General features: G+C 43.8%; 1 protein-coding gene across 12 annotated transcripts in view; it reads right to left on the reverse strand.

Moving 5' to 3' along the window:
- Positions 1 to 19,379, reverse strand: part of tenm3 (teneurin transmembrane protein 3) — a 462,931-nt gene that overhangs the window by 71,753 nt on the left and 371,799 nt on the right. For 7 of the 12 annotated variants that reach the window (XM_071407375.1, XM_071407374.1, XM_071407376.1 and 4 more), the window contains 3 exons: positions 11,638 to 11,664; positions 8,872 to 9,018; positions 7,300 to 7,519 (listed from right to left, as the gene is read on the reverse strand). In XM_071407375.1, coding sequence (XP_071263476.1) covers positions 7,300 to 7,519; positions 8,872 to 9,018; positions 11,638 to 11,664 — 394 coding nt within the window. The remainder of the gene's footprint in view (positions 1 to 7,299; positions 7,520 to 8,871; positions 9,019 to 11,637; positions 11,665 to 19,379) is intronic. The other 5 variants (XM_071407378.1, XM_071407377.1, XM_071407383.1 and 2 more) reach the window with 1 other exon arrangement.

Here is a 19,379-nt window from a genome sequence, read left to right on the forward strand (position 1 = left end):
GTCACTGTAAAACAATGGCTGTCTCCCAAATGGCACCCTATTCCCTATATAGTGCACTACTTTTGACCAGTTGGGACGCACTCATACCCAGTTGTCACCGATCAGGTGTCTGAGTGTTTCTAAGAGCATGTTCAATAGATGCTGCAAGGTACTATCATTACTCTGGTATTATCATTACTCTGGTATTATCATTACTCTGGTATTACCTGGTATTATCATTACTCTGGTATTATCATTACTCTGGTATTATCATTACTATGGTATTATCATTACTATGGTATTATCATTACTCTGGTATTATCAGTACTCTGGTATTATCAGTACTATGGTATTATCATTACTCTGGTATTATCATTACTCTGGTATTATCATTACTCTGGTATTATCATTACTCTGGTAATTATCATTACTCTGGTATTATCATTACTCTGCTATTATCAGTACTCTGGTATTATCATTACTGTGGTATTATCATTACTCTGGTATTATCAGTACTCTGGTATTATCATTACTGTGGTATTATCATTACTCTGGTATTATCATTACTCTGGTATTATCATTACTCTGGTATTATCATTACTCTGCTATTATCATTACTGTGGTATTATCATTACTCTGGTATTATCATTACTCTGGTATTATCATTACTCTGCTATTATCATTACTCTGGTATTATCATTACTCTGCTATTATCATTACTGTGGTATTATCATTACTATGGTATTATCATTACTCTGGTATTATCAGTACTCTGGTATTATCATTACTGTGGTATTATCATTACTCTGGTATTATCATTACTCTGGTATTATCATTACTCTGGTATTATCATTACTCTGGTATTATCATTACTCTGGTATTATCATTACTCTGCTATTATCATTACTGTGGTATTATCATTACTATGGTATTATCATTACTCTGGTATTATCAGTACTCTGGTATTATCATTACTGTGGTATTATCATTACTCTGGTATTATCATTACTCTGGTATTATCATTACTCTGGTATTATCATTACTCTGCTATTATCATTACTGTGGTATTATCATTACTCTGGTATTATCATTACTCTGGTATTATCATTACTCTGCTATTATCATTACTGTGGTATTATCATTACTCTGGTATTATCATTACTCTGGTATTATCATTACTCTGGTATTATCATTACTATGGTATTATCATTACTCTGGTATTATCATTACTCTGGTATTATCATTACTCTGGTATTATCATTACTCTGGTATTATCATTACTCTGGTATTATCATTACTCTGCTATTATCATTACTGTGGTATTATCATTACTCTGGTATTATCATTACTCTGGTATTATCATTACTCTGGTGCATGACGGAATGAAAGCTTTTGTTAACCCTTAACCTTTCACCTCCCACTGGCACAAAGGTGTCTCTCTCTCTCTCTCTCTCTCTCTCTCTCTCTCTCTCTCATAATAAGCATGACAATGGTTGCTGTGGGCAACAGGCAGCGCCTCAGTAACTGACGGGTGATATTTCCTTTTTTTAAATGGTTGCATGTCAAGGAATGTGCCTTGGAGTTAGAATGTGTCAGTGTCGTCACCAAAAACATCAGTGTCACTGTCACCTCTGTAAAATACAAAGTATTAATTTTTCTCTAAATTATATTTGTACATTTTGTACTGGCACTGATTGTTACGTCCATGTCTGCTGTCTGAAATTCATTTTCTGGCAATAAAGGTTTTAATTCATTCAGAATTGAGGATGTTGTCTTTTACCCTGGGTTTTTAAACACTGGGCTGGACACCACACCACAGTCCAGTCCAGGATGTACTCCATGTACTTCTTATCAGATAGATTAGTCTCTAGCCGCCAGCTGGCCTCTCACCAAAGTCATTCAGGATACCGGCTCGCACCCGGGGCTCCACAGCTGTGGCCCGGCACCTGGGATTTGAACCCTCAACCCTGCTAACCCCAGTCAGTGGACCAATTAACCGGGCCCTTGACCACGAGACCACAACATCACTACACAGAACAGGGCCATAAGGGGAGTCAACAGAGCCAAGACCAACTAGTCCCCGAGCGTTAATCCGCTTGAAATCTGTGTGCAATATAAAAACACTGAGGGAGACACCTAAAACAAGAGAGAGGATGGGGGTCGGTCTTCCTGCTTAATATACTGCAGCTTTAAGCTCCATCGCTCGTCTCCGTCTTCAGGAGTTTGCTGAAGCGTGGCAAAGAAGCGGTCTTATCTAAATTCAGCTGTGTGTCTGTGTGTGTGTGTGTGTGTGCGTGTGTGTGTGTGTGTGTGTGTGTGTGTGTGTGTGTGTGTGTGTGTGTGTGTGTGTGTGAGCCACCACATAAAGTAGTGAAGCGTTCGTGGCCACATGCCTAATTTGGCCCGTCACGATCCATAAAGAGGAATAACAACATACTTCACAGTGTGTTCAGACTCCTTATTCCCAGTAACTAGAACCTGTATAAGGGAGCCAAAGGATTGCATTTAAACAAACTCCACTGGCTGAAATGAAAATGTTCTGCCATTGTATTGTTAAACTATTATGGCAGACAAAGGAAAATAAAGCTTTAGTGTAGGAAGTTGAGACACACACCGGCATCCAAGGTGTTTTTAACCAATAACCTTGTCAGAAAGCATTGGTAATGCCTGCTCTTAAAGCAGAGAGACTATTTCAATTGGAGGTTTGGAGAAGTCAATAATAATATAGGTGTAAACAGGTTTTTGCTCTTTCCTGTCCTTCTTGTGCTGCAGACAGTAACTTACAGGATGTCTGCTCTGCGCCGCAATGGAAAAAATCATAGACTACAGATGTAGGGTCTTAATTTGATCACCATGTTGCAGGAGAACGTTACTGCAACGCAGGAAATGTAGAACTTGTGGTGTATTTGAGGATTAAAAAGCCTTCTGAAGTTTGCAATTCCCCCTACAAAAATGTCCATTATTTGTATATTCACATTTCCTGCTGATGCCAGATTGTTTTCCTGCTGTATCAAACTGGCTCAAATTAAGATGCTACATCTGTACTTCCTTATTGAGTATGTCTCTTTTGAATGAATTGCCACCCTGAATAATATCTCCATTCCAGTCTCTCACTCGAATGTAATTTTCCTACTAAACGACGAGCTCTCTGTCTCTGTTGACGGAGAGTGGCATGTCAATACACCCAGACGGAGGAGGAGAAGAAGAGATGGATGAGGAGGAGGAGAAGAGATGGATGAGCAGGATGAGAAGAGATGGATGAGGAGGAGAAGAAGAGATGGATGAGGAGGAGAAGAAGAGATGGATGAGGAGGAGGAGAAGAGATGGATGAGGAGGAGGAGAAGAGATGGATGAGGAGGAGGAGAAGAGATGGATGAGGAGGAGGAGAAGAGATGGATGAGGAGAAGGAGAAGAGATGGATGAGGAGAAGAAGAGATGGATGAGGAGGAGGAGAAGAGATGGATGAGGAGGAGAATAAGAGATGGATGAGGAGGAGGAGAATAGATGGATGAGGAGGAGAAGAAGAGATGGATGAGGAGGAGAAGTAGAGATGGATGAGGAGGAGGAGAAGAGATGGATGAGGAGGAGAATAAGAGATGGATGAGGAGGAGGAGAAGAGATGGATGAGGAGGAGGAGAAGAGATGGATGAGGAGGAGGAGAAGAGATGGATGAGGAGGAAGAGAAGAGATGGATGAGGAGAAGGAGAAGAGATGGATGAGGAGGAGAAGAGATGGATGAGGAGGAGAAGAGGAGATGGATGAGGAGGAGGAGAAGAGATGGATGAGGAGGAGAAGAAGAGATGGATGAGGAGGAGGAGAAGAGATGATGAGGAGGAGGAGAAGAGATGGATGAGGAGGAGAAGAAGAGATGGATGAGGAGGAGGAGAAGAGATGGATGAGGAGGAGAAGAAGAGATGGATGAGAAGGAGAAGAAGATATGGATGAGGAGGAGAAGTAGAGATGGATGAGGAGGAGGAGAAGAGATGGATGAGGAGGAGAAGAAGAGATGGATGAGGAGGAGGAGAATATATGGATGAGGAGGAGGAGAAGAGATGGATGAGGAGGAGGAGAAGAGATGGATGAGGAGGAAGAGAAGAGATGGATGAGGAGAATAAGAGATGGATGAGGAGGAGGAGAAGAGATGGATGAGGAGGAGGAGAAGAGATGGATGAGGAGGAGAAGAGGAGATGGATGAGGAGGAGGAGAAGAGATGGATGAGGAGGAGGGGAAGAGATGGATGAGGAGGAGAAGAGATGGATGAGGAGGAGAAGAAGAGATGGATGAGGAGGAGGAGAAGAGATGGATGAGAAGGAGGAGAAGAGATGGATGAGGAGGAGAAGAAGAGATGGATGAGGAGGAGGAGAAGAGATGGATGAGGAGGAGAAGAAGAGATGGATGAGGAGGAGAAGAAGAGATGGATGAGGAGGAGGAGAAGAGATGGATGAGGAGGAGGAGAAGAGATGGATGAGGAGGAGAAGAGGCAGAGCGGGTCTATGAGAGCCTTGTTTGTTCACATGTTGATGCTGAGGAGCTGTTGTTTGGTTGGGGATTACTGCGGATCCTGTGTGTGTGTGTGTGTGTGTGTGTGTGTGTGTGTGTGTGTGTGTGTGTGTGTGTGTGTGTGTGTGTGTGTGTGTGTGTGTGTGTGTGTGTGTGTGTGTGTGTGTGTGTGTGTGTGTGTGTGTGTGTGTGTGTTGGATGGCTGGCTGGCAGAGGCTAAAGGAAATGTTCAGACACATGCTCTGTGTTAGCACTACTGGCTAAACAAAGCCCCCGGATCGGTGGGTCTAACACGGGACAGATGTGAACTTGACTCTCTCCCTTTATCTCCATATATCTATCTTTCTTTCGCTCTCCATCCCTCTCTCGTTCTCACTCCATATTTCTGTCTCTCTCTCTGTCTCCCTGTCGCTCTCCATGTCTCTGTCTTCCTCCATCTCTATCTCTCGCGCATCTCTCTCTGTCCACCTCCCTCTCTCCTTACTTGTTTGTTCCGTCCTCTCATTTCTCCACACTTCTTCCTGCTTTATCAGATGATCAGACTGTTCTGTTCTCTCCAGTGAGCACCGTGTTTAACATCTCTATTTAACTCTGTTATCGCTGTGTGGAAATTAAGTTTGCTTTCTAAATATAAGCTAATCCCTACCGGCTGGTTAGTCCTGCTCTTATTGAAATCTATTTGGTTCTAGATCAACTGCGATTGTGAACAATCACAAACGTGCACGGTACTCTGGACTGAATTAAAGCAACGTTCAAGGTTAAACAGTCATAAGACCTTTGAGAATGACCATAACTGAAGCTGGTCATGGTATATGACTCATGTTGTTGTCCAGTATGGAGAAACAAACTTTAATGGTTATAGACCACTGAGTCCACCTGGCTGGTTGTCACCAAGGCAACCACACGCACACGCACACACACACACACATATACACACACACCCACACACACACACACCCACACCCACACCCACACCCACACACACACACACACACACACACACACACACACACACACGGACACACACCAAGGGCCATGGTAGGGTCTTGCACTCTGGACATGCGTTGGTAGTTCCCAACTCGCTAACGACCATCAGGTCGCTAATGGCCTGGTACTCAGAGCTCTATTGTCCCTCTAACCAAACGCAATCGAAAATCACATCAAACACTTATCATCAAAACAGTATAGTGTTTTTAAAACTCCGAAGTTCAACAGCAGGTTGAAACCGAGTGGAAAACTGTGGTCGTTGTGGATGTTGTTTCAAAGCCTAACACAATGAAATGGACAGCGCTTTCTAAGGTGATGATTCATTCAAAACGCCCATGCGGATATTAGAGCTTATGCATATGCCTATGAGCCCAAGCCCTTGTGCTGTTATACAATACATAGCCTACCGCATATTATGCATGGCAGAAAAACACAAAACAAAACTGATTTAAGATGTCTTTGGTACATAATTGGTCCAGCCTGTACTCCAAAATTGAACAAATTCTACTAATCACCTTTGAGTGTGGACTGTATTATTATGCATACTGGATGGACTGGTTACCTTACGCTACGTTATAAACTTTATATCCATGAGTCTGGTAGAGAACGTAAAGCCCTAGGTGATGCTGTTGGTTCACTCATTGTGCAGGGCAGCTTACAGTTAGCTTACAATTATAGTGAATTTGTATTTGATTTGGAATAGCCTAGTAATTGGGCATTTTTTATATTTTTATAATTAATAGACACATTACCTTTAGCTACAGAACCATGCATTTCCATGTCCTATGTCCTCCTCTCTCTCCTTCATTCCTTTCTCAGCGCAACAAACGTTCCAGCGGCCCGATAGAATAACATTGAAATAACGTTGTCGAAGCTCCAGTAGCTAGGCATTTTTTTCTTAAAACACAACTGAAGTAAGGAATGAAATATGTTTTGTTGTGAAAACATGTTACTATCGATGTTCCCGAACAGATGTCACTTGGTTTCCCAAAGTAAGCACTGGGTAGCTGCAGGAACAGGGCTGGAGATCCCATGGCATACAGAGATTGGGCAGAATATCACTTGTCGCACAGCTAGAGGCTGCATGCTCCTCAAACAGTTGTTGATGCATGGAGTGAAATAACCGGAGTAGCCTGGTTGAAGAAAGTAACCCTCAGGAAAACGGCCTCCATGTATTTTTCCCCAGCCTCTGTTCCTGCCCATTTCATAATGGGCCATTTTAAATTGAAACTAATTTGACATATTAGTAAAGACAAGATTCAATTGAGAATAGTCTGATGGTTGAAAATATGATCACTTGATGAGAAGACAGCGTGTGCAGCCTGAGGCAAGGAACAGGGGCACAAGCTTTTTTGCGACTTCCTCAAATCATTAGTAGCCTATAATCACACCATGCAGCCCATACATGTTATGATGTCTAACACATTTTTGTTTGTATCATTCACAACTAAAGTTGACAAATAACTCTAAATCTAGTGTATAGGACCTCTTTTAAATGATTCCTTTTACGCTCAACAGAGTCATTTCATATTCGCACTCACTCTTGAATGGGCAAAAAACGATTCTATTCTTCTTACTATAAAAATATTCAATGTCTTTTGCATGACAATAACCGGCTGACAAAATGTCATGACCGCCACAGCCCTCCACAGCCCTCCACACACACACACACACACACACACACACACACACACACACACACACACACACACACACACACACACACACACACACACACACGCACACGCACACGCACACACGCACACGCACACACACACGCACACGCACACACACACTAACCTGTTCAAATAAAGGTGAAATGAGAATGCTCACCTCTTGTTGAAGGGGTTGTCCCCGGTGATCACGTGGCTGCCCTCTGGTCCAACCAGGAAGCGGATGCGTTGGTAGAAGGAGCGTGCGGCATGCTGGGGCATCAGGCTGGACGGGCTCTGACTGATGATGTCAGAGGGGTCCGGGGAGCCGCGGCAGTACGGCTGGGTCTGACAGGATGTCTGGAGGCAACAGTCTGGGTCCATACAGTCAGCCAGGCCGTCTGAGACAGATAAAGAGTTATGAAGAGGCAAACAGGAGGAGTAAGGAATGGGATCCAGATCAGATTCTCTCTGATAACTCTAAAGGAACCATATACATATATACATATACCATATACCATATTCACTAACAAAATACTTTTAACCAAGTTAAAAACAAATCTACCTCCAGTAGCTCTTTTTGTCTAGTGGTCAAAGGTATATGTTGTTATAATTGGCTGTATTCGGTTGGGCTTTCAGAATGTGATTGGCTGTGTTCCTGTGAGAGCGAATAGCAGGCCCAGTTGTTCAAAGTTATTAGTCGACCTCTAACCCCTGGCTGTGGTGACAAACTGCCTGGTTCCTCCATCCTGACTGGTGCCTTGGATGGGATAACTGTAGGTTAAATATGCTGTTGGAGTCTCACCGTTAGGTAGGTTAGTGAGGGAGGGAGGGAGGGAGGGAGGGAACGAGAGAGAACGAGAGCGACAGAGTGAGAGAGAGCGAGAGAGAGAGCGAGAGAGAGTGCGAGAGAGAGCGAGAGAGAGCGAGAGAGAGAGAGCGAGAGAGAGAGAGCGAGAGAGAGAGAGACAGAGAGAGAAATAGAATGGAAGAGAAAGTAAGAGAGTGAGTAAGTGAGTGAGAAAGAAGGAAAGTGGAGAGGGATAGAGAGAAAGAGATAGAAATAAAGAAGGAGAAAGAGTTCTCTCTGCTACTTCAACAGCCTGCCTGCCTGCCTGCCTGCCTGCCTGCCTGCCTGCCTGCCTGCCTGCCTGCCTGCTGTTTTCCAAGGCCTTTGTGCGGGAATGAGATCTGCTCCGTCTCCCACAGGTGACGTCCACAGGAAAGGAGGAGAGGAGGAGAGGGAAAAGAGCGGTGGAAGAAAGGAGGGAGGTAGGACGTGGAGCTCATGAAAGGCTGCCATTCGCCTTTGTTAGGTTATTAAAAGCTCGGCGTACATCTGGCGACCAGCAGCCACTGGGCGGGGGGGGGGGGGGGGGAGTGATAAAAACCTTGCCTCCGCGATTGACGCACCCCTACCTCGTCCCTCCCCCACCCCTCCCTCATCCCCCTCTCCCAAAACTAATCAGGACGTGACTTGTTCCTTCTTTTATGTCTTTATTTAACAGGCCTCTATAGTAGTGACGCCACCGCCTTCTTCAGTCTGAGCTTTACAGAGTGGAGAGATCCACATATCATGTGGTTGTGGGTTCAATCCCAGCAAGGATCACACACAATACGCACAGTCCCAATGTATGAACTCCCTGTACTGGAAGTGACTTCTAATGAAAATGTCTGGCATACAACGTAATGTAACCCAGAGCCAAAGACAAATGAAAACGTAATGGACAAGAAAGTTTTCTGCATGTCTCACCTCCTTCGTTATCCTTGCCGTCGGTGCAGAGGGTCTCCATGGCGACGTCGCACCCCGCCCCACGCCACCCGGACTGGCAGACGCAGTGCCATCCGTTCTGGTCCAGGGTACAGCGGCCGTTGTTGTTACACAGGCCTGGGCAGCCCTCTGTAGCAGACCAGAGTATGGAGAGTTAATACACACTCACACACATAGGAGGGTTGTGTGTGTATGGGGAAGGGGGGAGTGTGTGTGGCTGAGGGTGTGTGTGTGTGCGTGTGTGTGCGTGCATGCATAGGTGAGAATAAGGGAGGGAGAGTGTGTGAGTGCACTTGTGTATCTCATATCAACATTGTGGTGTGTGTCTGTGTGTAGGTGCTTCTCTGTGATTCAGCATTGTGTGTGTGTGTGTGTGTGTGTGTGTGTGTGTGTGTGTGTGTGTGTGTGTGTGTGTGTGTGTGTGTGTGTGTGTGTGTGTGTGTGTGCGTGTGCGTGTGTGTGTGTGTGAACACATGCGTGACTGTGTCCTCCTTTTTCGAGATCACCCCTCTCAGTTTTTCGATGAGAACAAACAAATGAACAATCAACATAAACCGATTTAGATGAACAGGTAGATAACCAACCAAAATGAAAAGGTTTCTGGTGAACTTAACATATAACCAACAGTGTGACATCAGACAGTTAGACAGGCCTGTGAAATGCACAGATGCTGTAATTTCACATGAATGATAGAAGCCTCGTGAAGAACCATTCGTTAACCTCGTTAACCGTTGAAGAATTTGAAAGAAAATATGAATTTGGCCTTAATTAAGTCAAGTAAGAGAGGATGTCAGAAATACAAATGTTAGAAATGGAAATTGAGTAGAGAGCAAAAAGGAATCAAAAAGCACCATACACTACAAAAGAAGTAGCCCAATTAAAACGTGTCATTAATTTCAGGGAGATTTAATAATGACAATGTCCCAAAATAGCCCAAATCAAACAGAATCAGAAACCAAAGAACCCAAACAAAAATCGATTTTCCTCTGCCTTCTTCAGTTTTTGATAGTAGTAGTTATTGGCACATCCATGTGAAGCTACAATACAATATGGACACAAAGTATAGGGAGGGCTCTGGCTTGAGTCCCTGCCTCCACAGCTATACTTTATGCCTCGGTCACATTCCTTTACACAGAATAATAATAAACAAGAGAATAATACAATTGTAATCATATAGAAGCAAAGCCCAGGAGGAAGTGAAAGCAGCCCAGCGACTAGGCTAGACAGTCAGGAGGTCATACAGGCCGCGGATGCATGGAAACAGGACCAACAAGGATTTTCCAACAAAACGGAAGAACCATGTGTGAAGGGTGGTCAGTGGTGTGTAGGTTGTGTGTGTGTGAGTTTTGGGAATTCCAAACAAAATGGCACACGTGTGTGTGTACGTGTTTGAGTGTACAGTATGCTTGTGTGTGTGTGTGTGTACGTGTGTGTACGGGTGTGTGTACGTGTGTGTGTACGTGTGTGTGTGTGTGTGTGTGTGTGTGTGTGTGTGTGTGTGTGTGTGTGTGTGTGTGTGTGTGTGTGTGTGTGTGTGTGTGTGTGCTGGAAACAGGTTTTAAGACAGACAAGAATGGAGATAACCAGAAAAAGGACCACAAAAAACAGTGAGGGACTGGTACAAAGACACGTTTACGCCGTGCTTCAAGACAAGAGATAAAGAAAGAAAGAAAGAGAGAGAGAGAGGGAAAAACAGGAGAGCGGAGAGTGATTGTTCATGACAATCTCCCTGGGGCTTTTGTATGAATTACCTTTAAATCCTGCGATTAGGGGGGGCCAAGGAAAAGGAGAAAAATTTGTGAAAGAAAAATGAACAAAAAAAACTCAGTACTTCAGTCTCTGTGAAGGAGGTTACAGACCGACTGACAAACACATAAAAGGAAAGAGAGAGAGAGAGAGAGGAAGGGAGGAGGCAGGATTCCGTGGACATACTGTTGGAAGAGAGGGGGATACAGAGAAGGGAAGACAGAGCGAGAGAGAGACTGATACGGAGAGATCACTGCGGTGGAGATAGCTCTGTTGGAAGGTCGAGGGTCGAGGGTTAAAGAAGTAGTCCATATCTCCACTTCATCTTAAAGTTCTCCAATTCTTAGTTCTCTACAAAAGGCATTGATGGTGCTAGTATAACACCATCAATTTATTAAACAAATAAACGTATAATCACGTTGTTTGGACGTTTTAAGGTGCCATTCTTCATTGTCAATTCGGGGAAAGCAAAAAACCAAACAAAAGAAAAGACTGACACGTGTACAAAAAGCATTGAGGCAAAGCATCAGGGATAACACCCCCGTTTTAAGTAAAAAATGCCTAGTCAGCTACTGGAGCTTAGATGACGTTATTTCAATGTTATTCTATCGGGCCGCTGGAACGTTTGTGGCCTCGCCCGGTGCCCAACGCGTGGGCGTTCGAGAGCAGTGGTTGGTGGGTTATGTGGGTTAAAACCCGCCCCAGTTCAGTTCTACCATGCCTGGTAGTTACTGAACATCCTCCCATGCTCCAAGAGAGGAAATGATATTGGATTTCCCCCACAGTACCAAGACATGAAAACATGAGAAACAAATAGTCACAGTGACAACAATAGAAGACTGAATCACTGAATCAATGAATCAGAGATAAAAAGAGATGAAAAGATGGAGAGAGAGTAGAGGGTTACTGAGAAGCTATGGCCGGTCACATGTACCACACAGCACGATGGGTGGGGGGGGGGGGTGGGGGGGTGAGGGGCAGAAGAAAGAGGGACCACAGTACCTTTGACTCTAATATCCGGATTGTGAGCTTGAAAAAAGAAAAAAAGGAGAGAGAGAAATAGAGGAGAGCGAGCGGTTAAGGAGAGGAGAAAAAAACATGGCAGACTATTTACCAGAGTGTTAGTAGTGTACTTACGAGCACAGGCACCCTGACACACTCGCACACACATACACTCGCACACACACAACACGTGTGTTTGAATGTGATGGATATCCCATGTGACACAGAGTGTGTGTGGCCGTGACCATCCTCACATGTAAACCTCTAGGATTCCTCTAGGTGTTGTGACGGGGGGGTGGGGGGGGAGGAGAGCGGGAGATTAAACAGACAGAGGATGACATGCTTTATCAGACACTTAGCTTGTTGTGACGTATCAACGTATGAATGTTGTATGTATAAATGTTTTTCATATACATACACATGTGTGTGTGTGTCAATCTGTTGTCTTATATCGCCAACACCCAGTACCTAAATTTCTTACACAATCTCAGATGTCGCTTGCTGTAACTTCACACCAGCTCACACATACACACACTGGCTCAGGTGGCAGCTAGATTGGCCGTCCTCCTTTTCCCAGAGTGGAACAGGATCCCTTAACAGAACTAATGGGGCGTCAGGGTTCCCAATGAAACGTCAGGGTTAAGAAAACAGCAGCAATCATCCCTGAACCCTGAGCAAAGGGGCAGCAATTTACCAGCTAATTGCACTAAAGATTTCTAATTTACCACCATCATATTCCACCCACATGGGGACAGGGAGGACTGTGTGTGTGTTTGTGTGTCCATCTGTGTGTGTATGTACAGTATGTATGTATCTGTGTGTGTGTGTGTGTGTGTGTGTGTGTGTGTGTGTGTGTGTGTGTGTGTGTGTGTGTGTGTGTGTGTGTGTGTGTGTGTGTGTGTGTGTGTGTGTGTGTGTGTGTGTGTGTGTGTGTGTGCGGGTCTATGGGTCAAGCTGCAGAATTAATCAGCCCCTTATAGACATCAATGCTTCATTATTTGTCGGGTCAATTCTCAGCTGCTGCTGATTAAAGTGACATTAATCTGGAAACAATTATATATCAGAACGTCCAGACCCATTCAATCCCCACCCAGAGGTAAAGATGGAGAGATGGAGGGAGGAGAGGAGAGGGGGATGAGGGGGAGGGTAGGGAGATGAGGCGGGATGGAGAGAGAGGGGAAGAGAGAGGGGGGAGAGTGAGGGGGGGGCAGGGGTAGAGGCTACCGGCATGTATCCATTGATTTACATGATCTTAATTAACATTTACTGCACTGGGGGCCTTTAACAACCCCATCAGCTCCAGGTGAGCCTACCGTAAAAACAGGGAGGGCTCCTCTTCGACTTTAATCATGCTATAGCCCAAAGTGCTATAGCCTCACTCATTCCCTGGTCTATAGTAGACGCACACACACACAAACACACAAACACACACACGCACGCACACACACGCGCACGCACGCACGTACGCACGCACACACACACAGTGATGCATGTATAATAACAGCAGTGTGTGACATGTGGCTACACTGACGGAGCTACCAGCCCGTTAAGAGAGAAGCCAGATCAGTGGTAACACAGAACAGCCATTCAGCAGTACTGAGAGGGGGATTATGGGCTTCCTAGTTTCCAAGTAGAGCCTCGAGTGTAGCAGGGTTAATTAACTATTGAACACAGTTAAGGAAATAATTTGGCCTTTTGTGAATATAGTTGGACTGTTTTAACTACACAATTGAGTTTACAAATAGCTGTGTTTTTGTGTGTGTGTGTGTGTTTTATGAAACGCTAACCATGGACCGTTTTTTTCTTCCCGCCAGACAGTCGAGTTTTAAAAGACAAATCACTACAAAGAATACTACAGTAGCTAGTAGCTGAAAATGAAGCTTGAGACGGGGAGGGACACTGAGACCAATAATTTTGGTCTCTCATTTCAGTGAAAATATCACTAGTAGATGGTTTGTTTTTGTTGCGAGCGAGAGAGGAGTGTATTTGTGTGTGTGTGTGTGTTGTCTAGCGAGCATCAGCCTGATGATAATGGAGAACCATCAGGCGTTACACTGACCTGGAGGCAAACAGACATCTGGGGAGAAACAGAACCAGACACACAGACAGATTGCAGCTGGTTGGAGTGTGTGTGCGTGTGTGTGTGTGCGTGTGTGTGTGCATGAATGTGTGTACAGTATGTGTGAAGGCACATGTGGTGGTGCTGGGTGAGATATTGCTGGCTCTGCAGTGCTATTCTGGGCGATGTGAGATGTGAGGGAGGGATGACTGACCACCAGTCCAGCCCCAGGAGAGGAAGGGCAGAGGGGGAGAACAGGGAGCCTGGGATGGGGTTCTGGAGCTGGACTGCTGGAGAAACCTTGGGCCAGTAAGTCTGCACTTTCCTGGTTCTCAACTAATAGAACACACACACACACACCCACGCATACACACATGCACACGCACTCGCAACAATATTTTAACAATATTCCATACATTACATTAAAACCACTCTCCGTCCCTAATGGCACCCTATTCCCTACACAGTGCACTACTTTTGACCATGACCTATAGGAGCGATTTGGGACATGTCTTCAGTGTGACTAAATGAAACAACCCTACTTATGAGGTATTCAGAAGCCATAATAGTAATAAGAAGAAGAAGAAGCAGAAGAAGAAGCAGCAGAAGAAGAAGAACCTGTGGCTCTCTTAACAAAACCTAATGTGTGCAGAAGGAACGAGGAGCATTGTGCAAGTCCATAAAAGTGTACGTTTCTATCCTCCGCAGAAGAGTATTTTGGAACGCTGATAAAAAAAAAGATCATATGAGATCTTGGTTATTGGACATGATTGCTATACAAACACATAGATGATTCAGTCTGTTTACTGTAACTCAAATCGTCAAGGGAAGACATTGTTATCGGTTTGTTGCTGCAAAATCCTTAGCAAGCGCTTACATAAACTTGACATCATTTATTTCCAAGGTAACACAAATGATTTCAGCCAATTTAAGTTGTTTTCTTTTAAACAAGGATACTTCCACGTCTCAGAGACGTCTATTAAATTGCTGCATTTTGCAAGCGGGAACATTCGAGTAAAATCAAGGCCACTATTTTACCATCTCAATCACACACACAACACAGTGACAATTTACTCAACCTATCATCACTGTGTTTTGTATGGAAAAGCAATAAGCAGAGTAGAAATGAGCGGTGGACTACTTCCTTAAAGCCACTCAAAATGGAGATGCACCAAGTCACCTTGTGTCAGACAACGACAGAGAGAGAAAGAGATAGAGTGGGGTCTGAAATTATTGACACCCTCGATAAATATGGGCAATAATGACTGTATAAAATAAATCTGTCAAATAGTGAGCTATATTGTGTGCTAAAAAAAACTGGGAGATCATTTTATACTAATACAATTGCTCAGAGAAAAATATTTTGTTTAACAAGTAATATTTTTTCTCTCAAAAAGGTAGAGGTCAAAAATATTGACACCCCTAGCACGCAATGACCACATCAGTCTTGTGACTCGACAAACTTGTTGGATGCATTTGCAGTTCGCTTTGGTTGTGTTTCCGATTATTTTGTGCCCAATCGTAAATAACATATTGTGTCATTTTGGAGTCACTTTGATTGTAAATAAGAATAGAACATGTTTCTAAACACTTCTACATCAATGTGGAATATATCATGAGGCATGCGATCGTGAATAACGATGAGTGAGAAAGTTCCAGAAGGTCAAAAGATCATACCCTCAAGACATGCTAACCTCTCACTGTTACCAATACCGAGGGCGGTTAGCATGTCTTGGGGGTATGAACTTTGACCCTCTGGAACTTTCTCACTCATCATTATTCACGACCGAGTGTCTCGGAGGAGAGAAGAAGACGACTTAATAACTACTGTGCTCTTCTCCTCTCTCATTCAACATTTGCTATGGGGGAAGGGAGGGGATGTCTGTAGTAGAAAAGTCATGAAGGAAGGAGTAGGTAAACGTCACTGCCTCCTAACTCTCAATAAGTCTTCATGTTATACTGCAGTTCCACTGCATATAATACACTGTCTAACTGGTGTTCTGTCGAGACAGCGTGAGGGTCTAGTAATACAAACCAGTGTTGACTCAGATCCATTCTTCCATTGAGAGAATTACACTATACACTCTTTGTTTGAGTGTTTGTAGAAGCGATTGGATAAGAACATATGGTATGTGGGGGGTGGGTTGTACTGTGAATGTGTACAAGGCAATGCGGTGAGACTGTCCGGGGTCAGAGAGGGGTCGAACAAACACACAGAAGTCTTAGCTGGGTGATTGACACTTGGTGGCAGCAGTGGGATCTGTCCCACACTAATGTTCTGCTGTTCTATCTGGTTGATGTCTCCTGCTAACTTCTAATCCCAACAACAACAAAAAACGTTATTTTCAGCAGACACAAATGATGCATGGCCCTCACCACCTCTGATACGCTACTCTGAAACAGGAGAGAACACCTCAAGGACAGAGAGGTGGAACTTTTAAGTGTACCGTTCGTTACGTGCTACCGTGATACCATGGGTGCATCTGAAATGGCACACTATTCCCTATACAGTGCACTACTTTTGACCAAAAGTAGTGCACTATATAGGGAATAGTGTGCCATTTCGGACAGAGCCCAAAACTCTTCCTAACTGACTCACGTCCCAGCCAACCCCTGCAGGGTTTCAGTTTCAGACTAGGACTCCTTGTGAATGACTTCAAGGAGCATCCTGCCTTTGTATTTTGGTGTTTGAAGGCTAAGACAAAGTGTCTGAAGACTAATAATGAGCCAAAAGGTGTTATTTTCAGGGGAATTCGGCAGCGGCCGGTGCTCCCTCCATAGGGCCAGCCAGAGATAATCAGACACACATTATTGACAAAGAAGAAATGAACTCCACGATGATGGGTAGAGTGAGTCAGTGTGTGTGTGTGCGCTCGCGGTTTTATGTGTATGTGCAGAGAGTGTCATGAAACCTGAAAACACACAGCTGGGGGACACCATGCATAAAGCCTGTCGCATGCTTCCCAGTCAAAACAGTTTCCGCATATATTATGACAAAATGATGACTTTTTGTTCGTTTTGGTGTTCGGCAGGGTTTTTTTCCCCCCGGCTGTCTGCGCACACAACATTTTTGCTTGAGAGGCAAGTCGAAGTTCGGTAGCCGAAGTCTACGCCTCTTCGTCGGTAATTGGTCAACAGTACTACTCCTAGTAGGAATTGGGAAGTACGGGAGGGATTCTTCAATGAAATGTTTGTTGTCAAAGTTTTAATGCAAATTTGTTCACTTGAGAAATAATGCACCAAACGTCTTAGATGTAAAATTGTGTGACTTTTATACCTCCTCTGCAAAACCGTCAAAATGTATTACAGATTTCTTGATTCATCTTACATTAATTAGGAGTATTTTGAGGAAGTCTTACTGGGTATGTTGTTGCTACGGCGTCTCAAGAGGGACAAACATTAATATTGCTGAGTTCTGCTAGGAGCAAACCCAACCTAGTATGCGGGCACCTTAACGCTAACTCGACCGCTAAATGAGTGGGGGACACCATGTTAAACTCTAACTCGGCCGCTAAATGAGTGGGGGACACCATGTTAAACTCTAACTCGGCCGCTAAATGAGTGGGGGACACCATGTTAAACTCTAACTCGGCCGCTAAATGAGTGGGGGACACCATGTTAAACTCTAACTCGGCCGCTAAATGAGTGGGGGACACCATGCTAAACTCTAACTCGGTCGCTAAATGAGTGGGGGACACCATGCTAAACTCTAACTCGGCCGCTAAATGAGTGGGGGACACCATGTTAAACTCTAACTCGGCCGCTAAATGAGTGGGGGACACCATGCTAAACTCTAACTCGGCCACTAAATGAGTGGGGGACACCATGTTAAACTCTAACTCGGCCGCTAAATGAGTGGGGGACACCATGCTAAACTCTAACTCGGCCACTAAATGAGTGGGGGACACCATGTTAAACTCTAACTCGGGCTAATTCATCTGATTATTTGTTTGAATAATGGACCAGATCCTAATAAAGACGGCCAGAGATCGAGGCAAAACAGAACATGAGTTCTGTGTGCGTGTGTGTGAGGAGAGAACATGCATTCTGCTCCACAATCGACTTAATATCAGCGAATCAGCCGACAAAATAAGATTTGCTTGATAACAATTAAGGCCGTTTAGTGATGTAGGGGTTGAGAGGGAAACAATTAACTTCTTTGGGGTAGGGGGCAGTATTTTCATGTCCGGATGAAAAGCGTGCCCAGAGTAAATGGCCTGCTACTCAGCCATAGAATATGAATATTATTAGTAGATTTGGATAGAAAACACTCTAAAGTTTCTAAAACTGTTTGAATGATGTCTGTGAGTATAACATAACTCATATGGCAGGCAAAAACCTGAGAAAAAATCCAACCAGGAAGTGGGAAATCTGAGGTTGGTCAATTTTCAACTCAGCTCCTATTGAAGATACAGTGGGATATTGGTACTGTTGCACTTCCTCAGGCTTCCACTAGATGTCAACAGTCTTTAGAACCTTGTCTGATGCTTCTACTGTGAAGTGGGGCCAAATGCAAGGGGATTGAGTAATGTCTATCATGAGCTGAACATGCGCTGACAATGCGCGTTCATGTGAGAGCGAGCTCTTTTCCATCGCACTTCTGAAGACAAAGGAATTCTCCAGTTGGAACATTATTGAAGAATTATGTTAAAAACATCCTAAAGATTGATTCAATACTTCGTTTGTCATGTTTTTACGGACTGTAATATAACTTTTTTAACTTTTCGTTCGCTGGACTTGCCCGCACGTCATGAGTTTGGAAAGTGTACTGAACGCTAGAACAACAAGGAGGAATTTGGACATAAATTATGGACATTATCGAACAAAACAAATATTTATTGTGGAACTGGGATTCCTGGGAGTGCATTCTGATGAAAATCATCAAAGGTAAGTGAATGTTTATAATGTTATTTCTGACTTCTGTTGACTGCACAATATGGCGGATATATTTTTGTCTTGATTGGGCTCTGAGCGCCGACCTCAGATTATTGCATGGTTTGCTTTTTCCGTAAAGCTTTTTTTAAATCTGACACAGCGGTTGCATTAAGGAGAAGTGCATCTAAAATTACATGCATAACACTTGTATTTTCATCAACATTTATAATGAGTATTTCTGTAAATTGATGTGGCTCTCTGCAAAATCACGGGATGTTTTGGAACTACTGAACGTAATGCGCCAATGTAAACTCAGATTTTTGTATATAAATATGAACTTTACCGAACAAAACATACATGTATTGTGTAACATGAAGTCCTATGAGTGTCATCTGATGAAGATCATCAAGGTTAGTGATTAATTTTTTCTATATTTCTGCTTTTTGTGACTCCTCTCTTTGGCTGCAAAAATGGCTGTGTTATTCTGTGAATAGGCACTCACCTAACATAATCGTTTGGTTTGCTTTCGTCGTAAAGCCTTTTTGAAATCGGACACTGTGGCTGGATTTACAACAAGTGTATATTTAAAATGGTGTAAAATACATGTATGTTTGAGGAATTTTAATTATGGGATTTCTGTTGTTATGAATTTGGCGCCCTGCAGTTTCACTGGCTGTTGAAGAGGTGGGACGCTACCATCCCACATACCCTAGAGAGGTTAACCAAACATGATTTCTCAGTTCTCTTTAGGGCTCGTATCTCTGCATTGTATAGAGGAGGCTTTGGCCTGTTTCAGTGCTTGTTTCAC

This window comes from Salvelinus alpinus, chromosome 6, assembly GCF_045679555.1.
Source record: "Salvelinus alpinus chromosome 6, SLU_Salpinus.1, whole genome shotgun sequence".
Taxonomy (NCBI): domain Eukaryota; kingdom Metazoa; phylum Chordata; class Actinopteri; order Salmoniformes; family Salmonidae; genus Salvelinus; species Salvelinus alpinus.